Source organism: Argentina silus (genome assembly GCF_951799395.1).
Source record: "Argentina silus genome assembly, chromosome: 1".
Lineage (NCBI taxonomy): Eukaryota > Metazoa > Chordata > Actinopteri > Argentiniformes > Argentinidae > Argentina > Argentina silus.
In genome coordinates, this window is record NC_139655.1 from 34,591,263 (window position 1) to 34,598,560 (window position 7,298).

Here is a 7,298-nt window from a genome sequence, read left to right on the forward strand (position 1 = left end):
AGGGGAATACACCTACAAGCTTATACTGTAGTGTTATTTGTGTGTGGTCCTCTGTGGCTCAGTTGGTAGAGCATGGCGCTAACAACGCTTTGGCTGTGGGTTTGATTCCTGCTGGGACCATATATACTGAAATGTATGCACTCACTGCAATGTAAGTCGCTTTGGATAAAATCGTCAGCTAAATGGTATATATTATTATTATATGTCTACTCATTTCAGAAAGAAATAGGTATCAGAGCCCTACAAGTTGTGATTCAAGTGTGTGGCCTAGCATATAGATGAGCGCCACCACTAGGGGGCGATGTTTATATTTCCAATACCTATAGCTACCCCAACACCGCTTTGTTGATATGAAATGAGGATATCATGCCTACATCATGTTTGAAGAAAGAAAGTAAACTGTCTAGTAAGGAAAAAAAGACAAACAGTCTCTCTTTTTTTTCAACAGGGCAACGATGGGAGCGAATGCGAAGTTTCTCCGGTTTGCAGGGGGTTTTGTGTGCGGGGGTTTTGTGAGCACAGGAACATGTGTTGCTTTGATCAAACTTTACCAGCTCGACACAGATCAGGACCAACACACGGAGACAGGTAGCTAACTATGCTAGCTAGCTCATTGAGAGCTTGCTGCCGGTCAATCAAGTGGATTGATTGACCGACTATACCAACACATCAATACACAACGTGTCATTTTTCATAATGAAGCTGAAGTAGGTGTATTGGCTGTCTGTATTTACTACGAGCCACCTAATCCTCTCCACAGTTCCGCAGGTTCAGCGGGACATAGGACGGTACGGCTTCCCCGTGACAGGCGCTGAGGTCAGATACTACGCCAACCACACACTGTCCTACGACCAGGCCAGCCGGACTCCCAGATGGGTGGCAGAACACCTCTCCAACGTGAAGCTCTTAGGTAGTTACCACAGCCCTATGATGGAGAGAGAGAGAGATACCACTTTATTTTGATAGTGTTTAGATGGATTGATAGTGAGTTGAACACTTGGAAAGCCTCAGGCATGGCCTACTCAGCACATGCTCATTGAGACTATGAGATTGTCATGCTTGCTGTTCCAGGGAAAGCAGAAAGAAAGCACTGCAAATTCAAGCCAGACCCCAGTATCCCAACAGCGTTCACTGCACACAACCAGGACTACCTGGGAAGTGGATGGTCCAGGGGACACATGGCTCCCGCAGGAGACAACAAATCCTCAGAGGTAACACACACACACACACACACGTCTATCTATCCACCTCCCTTATCTTTGGTTGTATCAGTCTGATCTGTCTTTCTTTCTATCCAACAACTTACAGCAATCCATGGCAGAGACCTTCTACCTGTCCAACATTGTCCCTCAGAATTATGAAAACAACGCAGGCTTCTGGAACAGGTAGGACACGGAACCTGTTCAAAACAAACTAACCTCATTCCCAGGCTATTGCACATACAAGCCTGGACTAAACAACTCAAACCTTGCCTTAATGGGAATGGGTTAGGTTCAGCGAATCACACGACTGTGACGCGTGGCTCTGAATCAGGAACATGTGGTGCACTCAGCACTGTGGGGGAGGTGTTGTGGAAGATGAATGGTTCGTAGATTAAGCATATTAAGCCATTGGCTATGCGACTGGCAGATTCTCCTGGTCCTTGTATTGTAAACGAAGGCCAAGTTTGATGCGTTGGTTCACCAGACCTTCCAAGCATTTTGGGCGGAAGTGAATTAACCAACCAAACACTGGACTGGGAAACTAGCCTAAAGCGGTCAAGTGTTTGTTTTGTATAGGGTTGCAAAGGGTCAGAAACCTTCCGGTAAAAAAAGTTAGCTTATAACAGTGAACCTTTTTTGTGGGATACACATAAGGCAATTCTAGGTCTTGTGGCATATTTTGATTAAACTATACCCAATTCAATGGAATTGCAACCCTCTGCATGCACAGGGCATTCCCCCATCACATTTGCAGCTGATTCTCAAAATCTTGCACACTAATGAGATGCTATTGACCCCACACTACTACACAGTCTGAGCCAAGGACTACAGGCTTACTGGTAAGTTTTGATTACAATACTGGGTGGGGTGAATATATTTTATGTGACATGCATGATTTTTTGTTAACTCGTAAATAGTAGCCTACAGCAAAGTGTGTTTAAATAATTTCTAAGTTATTCACAATTTCTGCTAGTTAGTTTTTGCTACCATGTGGGTTTTAGCTTGCTTAAGCCTGTTAACTGAGGAGTGTTAATTCACCTGTTTCCATACATGTTTCATTTTAAAACATTTATCTTACAAATGAGTTGTTTAATCTAACTGCTTCGCTATTTATCTGTACATTTGTTTTGTTTTTTGTATTTGGGGTTTTTTGACTCATTTTTTTCTAATCTTTACAGGAAAATGCCACAGGCACTATCTGATGTGTGGAGACATTTCACTGCAGCTAATGTAGAAGGAAAAGCTGGGTACATTTGCAAATACTGTGCCAAATCATATCTGAAGAATGCAACGAAGATGCAGAATCATCTGGCCAAGTGCAGAAAGTTCCCTCAGCACTCACAACAAGCAACCTCTGACAAAAGTCCCTCTACTTCTATTCGAGGTGAAAATGATGAATCAGACACTTTATCGATAGCAACAGCTCGGGTCCTGGAATCAGAAGTTTTTTTTGACTCAGTGGAGGAACATAATCAGAGAAATGCTGATGAATGTCTTGCTTGAGCTGTGTATGCAACTGGGTCACCTCTGATGCTCACAGGCAATGTATATTGGAAGAGATTTCTGAATGTTCTTTGCCCAGCCTACACCCCTCCAACCAGACATGCTTTATCTACTCTCTGAAGAGTAGTCGAATGTTCGTGGGCAAAGAATAATAAACTACATCATCTCCACTACTCAACCAGTATTCTACAAGAGCACAGACACACCAGTCTCTACATTGCAGATGAGCTGAAGGCAGTCATTAATGACCTTGGACCACAGAAGGTATTTGCACTGGTGACAGACAATACGGCGAACATGAAGGCTGCTTGGTCTGAAGTGGAGGAGTCCATTGGCTGTGCTGCTCATGCATTGAATCTGCTCCTCAAGGACATCATGGCACTTAGAACTCTACTCTACAAAAATTCCACTCTACAAGAGAGCCATGGAAATGGTTAGGTATGTGAAGGGTCATCAAGTTATAGCAGAAATCTACCTCACCAAGCAAAGTGAGAAGAATAAGAGAACCACATTGATGGTGCCCAGCAACACCCGTTGGGGTGGTGTTGTCATTGTGTTTGACAGTCTCCTGGAGGGGAAGGAGTCTCTCCAAGAAATGGCCATATCACAGTCTGCCGATATGGACAGCTCCATCAAGAGGATCCTCCTGGATGATGTATTTTGGGAGAGAGTGGTAAGCAGCCTGAAACACCTGAAACCTATAGCAGTAGCCATTGCACAGATTGAGGGAGACAATGCCATCCTGTCTGATGTTCAGACTGCTTGCAGATGTAAGATAAGAAATCCGTACTGCCCTGCCCACTTCACTGTTTCTCCAAGCAGAGGAAACTGCAGTTCTGAAATACATCAGAAAGCGTGAAGACTTCTGCCCGAAGCCCATACACGCGCTGCGTACATGTTGGACCCCATGTTTGCTGGTAAGAGCATCGTGTCTGGTGCAGAGATCAACAAGGCCTATGGTGTCATCACTACCGTGTCTCGCCACCTTGGCCTGGATGAGGACAAGGTTCTTGGCAGTCTGGCGAAGTACACTTCCAAGCAAGGGCTTTGGGTTGGAGATGCAATATGGCAGTCGTGCCAACATATCTCATCAGTCACCTGGTGGAAGGGACTTTGTAGATTTGAGGCTCTTTCCTCTGTTGCCTCCATCGTCCTCCAAAACCCACCAACGTCAGCCGCCTCAGAGCGCAACTGGTCCTTGTTTGGGAACACCACACACCAAAGCACGCAACAGGCTGACCAATACAAGGGTTGAAAAATTGGTGGCCATCTGGGCAAATTTGAGGCTTTTTGAACCTGACAACAAGCCATCCTCAACAAGGTTGGAAAGTGATCGTCAAGATGAGGCCGCAGAGTCTGATGTACATTGAGGAGATCCAGGGAGAAGACATGGAAGCCTGAGAGAAAGACAACCAAAGCTTTAGTTTCTAGACGATCATTTTACAGATGGATGTTGAAAATGTTTTGGGGAGATGCGATAGATCATTGGGGATCATTCAATGTTACCTTTCTTTTGTTGTTCATTGAAATCATCCCATGTGAAGAGTCAACTCATTTAATTAAAGTTCAATTTGTAACTAAATTGTTTTGGGTTTTTTTTCTATTGGAAGGATTTAATCATGTGCAATTGTCTACTTATGATAAGGTAAAGGTTTATGTTTCTGTCTCCATATGATATGGTAAATATATCCAATGCAAAAAACGTCTACATTTAAATAGTATTATTATTAATTTGCGTTAATTCCCATATATTCCCGTTAATTCCCACAGAAAGTTTCCACCTCTGAATATTCCCCAAAATGTTCAACCCTAGTTCTGTACGATATTTTAGTTAACCTATTGTTTATTTTGTCATTGTTTGTTTCAGACTGGAGATGTACTGCAGAGACCTGACCAAGCACTTTGAGGACGTGTGGATCATTTCAGGACCTCTCGTCCTGCCAGAAGAGGGCGATGATGGGAAAAAGATGGTGTCATATGAGGTATCTAAAGCGTACAGATCCACATCACTGTCTTGTCAGTGGTCTTTGTTTACCTTTAGGGCCTCAGGACGGAAGAAGCCAAACCGATTGGCCCTGTGTCTGTATTGTCTCTCGGTCGTCTCACAGTTCTGCCTCTTATCCACTAGAGGACAGTGTGGAACTGAACTACCTCTGGTGACATACTGTATGGCCAACAGCCATCATCTATGAAAGTGCGTCCAAGCCTTTTAAACACACAGATACTATGTCATTGTCGTCTTATTAAGGGAGACAGGGTTGTGTTTGGTGAATTTCAGTGGTAGTTTTACCATCCGGGCTATGTTTTCAGAAGGGTGTAACATAATAACATTGCAGATAGAATTGTCATGAATAGAGCAGCTAACACTATTGCCTACTCTACATGTCTGTTCTCTGGTCAGCCTCTATGGTGTTGATTTCATCCCTGTCTTACTCAAATCTTCACATAATGAGTGATGGCTCTGAAGGGTTTGGTTAGCCTTTATGATGTTGGATATACTTAGCGATAGTTGGCTCTTCTCACTCTGCTCTTCTGCAGCTCTTCCCGAGGTAGTTGATCTTGTTCATGGTCTCAGTCTTACCTGGTAAAAGTTAAGGTTTGATTATATGGATACATGGATGTCCTCTTGTGCCAGTTCTGGTAGAGGGAAACAAATACAAATAAACACTAACAAATAGTTTTCTTCCCTTTCTCTAACATTTTTTATGACTGCTTTTGGGACGTATTCTTATGGAAAGTGTGTACTTGTGACCACTGTGGTGTATGGTTGATTTACAATCACGTACTTTAGATGAGTGAACTTCGATTTGGGAGCAGGGTCTCAATCGCCCTTTGATTAGTTATTCATGTCCATGTGAAGGACAGTTATGGTTTACAGCAAAAAAAAAAAAAACACTGAGGAAAACTGCATTCAAACACGTCAGTCTTGAACTATCTCATGTGTTTCCTCCAGGTCATAGGCAAAGACAATGTGGTGGTACCAACCCATCTCTTCAAGGTCGTCCTGGTCGGGAAGAACCAATCAGCGTCAGACACCTTAGCCCTTGGAGCCTTCGTCGTACCCAACCGGCCAATCGGGTTTGAGCAACCGCTGACGGACTTCCAGGTCAACCTATCGGAGATAGAGAGCATGTCGGGGCTGACCTTCTTCCCCCAGGTGGAGAAGACCAGCAGCGTGGCCAACCTGTGTGAGGTGGACTCGTGCCAGCTGATGGGCTATAAGGAGTTCACACTGTACCTGACGGGCAGGAAGGTGGGCAGCGCCCGCACGGCTGTGAAGCTGGAGAAGAGCATGGCGGAGCTGAAGGAACAGGGCATCGCCCCCGACGACTACCTACTCAGACTGTACGAGGAGAAGAAGAAAGAGTTGGAGCACAAGGAGCACCCGGAGGGCAAGGCCGGCTACTGATGTTAGCCCATGTCTTAGCACGCTGGGCTAAGACCTAGGCCAGGACAACACCCTCCTCAGACTGGACAAAGAGGGGAAAAAGAGTACTGATGCGACCAATGTTAGCCCGCTGAGCTGAAACCTAGGACCAGTACAAGTGCCTAAGGGCTGATTTGGGATTCAGATCTCAGCCACTGGTAGCCATTATTGGTAGCTGCAAGGGATTTTCACATATCAAGTTGTATTGTTCCAAATAATTGAATTGCTTTTAAATTAGCCTATTTATTAATAACTGAGGTTTCTTTTGAAGTTTTGTTTACAAAATATGGCATGGTTGCAAAATATTCTTGTTGATTTGTTTTGTATATGGTTGCATACTTAGCCAAGAAATAAACATTTCCAGATGTTTCAACCCACACATGCACAGCCTGTGCATTTTCAGTTTCCTGTGCTCTTACTCATCAAGGTCAGAGTGTAAAGAATTCTCCGTCCGTCAATAAACTTGTGTTCTTTGCTTGAGCAGAGTATTTCACATTTAGATACCTTCACTCCTCTAGGATGATATTGACCTGTTTTAGAGACATACATGGTGATGTATTTATCCATGTTGTATCTATCCGATCCTCTCCGATTTCTAAGGGGTAGGGGGCTAGGGGCTGACGTGGGACCCTCTGATGTTGGATCAGAGAGCGCCATCATGTTTCAGCCCCAGATCAATACCAGTCAGAGTCAGAGGTCTTGTCAGCACATCCTATGAAGGCTGTAGTCGTATAACTCGATCATCTCCTCAGGCCTTTTACGGGTATGTAACCCATCCATACGCGGGCGGACTGCGTTTCCTGACAGAGGTTGTGTGTAATTGGGTTTGATGTCTAGATTGCGCCACAGGAAAGAGGAGACTGATGTACAAGACTGTTGACTTGTCAGATTATGAAGGAGCTCTTATGACGATTGATTGTTTGTTTATGACGGTGAATTGTTTGCTTATTGCTCCGTTTATCTCTCGGCTAGATAGTAAGACGTGACCGCCCGGTCTCGCTGCAGCCAAATGGACTGGAGAGGCTGGATATCAGATACGCGCTCCTACTCACAAACAACCGGCTACGCACATCACTCTCACCTGACTGCCTGTCCAACCGGCAGACTTCATGTCTGGAAATCAGATGTTCTGCTGCCTTCAGCCTCTTGTCTGTGTGGAGATGTTC

The 7,298-nt window shown here is 44.5% G+C and overlaps 1 protein-coding gene across 1 annotated transcript; it reads left to right on the plus strand.

Moving 5' to 3' along the window:
- The first annotated feature begins 369 nt into the window (after positions 1-369).
- exog (exo/endonuclease G) lies at positions 370-6,604 on the plus strand. Its single transcript, XM_083697276.1, has 6 exons — positions 370-588; positions 761-910; positions 1,072-1,211; positions 1,309-1,385; positions 4,573-4,687; positions 5,659-6,604. The coding sequence occupies exons 1-6, from the start codon at positions 456-458 to the stop codon at positions 6,112-6,114; spliced, it is 1,071 nt and encodes a 356-aa protein (XP_083553402.1). The 5' UTR covers positions 370-455; the 3' UTR covers positions 6,115-6,604.
- The last annotated feature ends 694 nt before the right edge of the window (positions 6,605-7,298 follow it).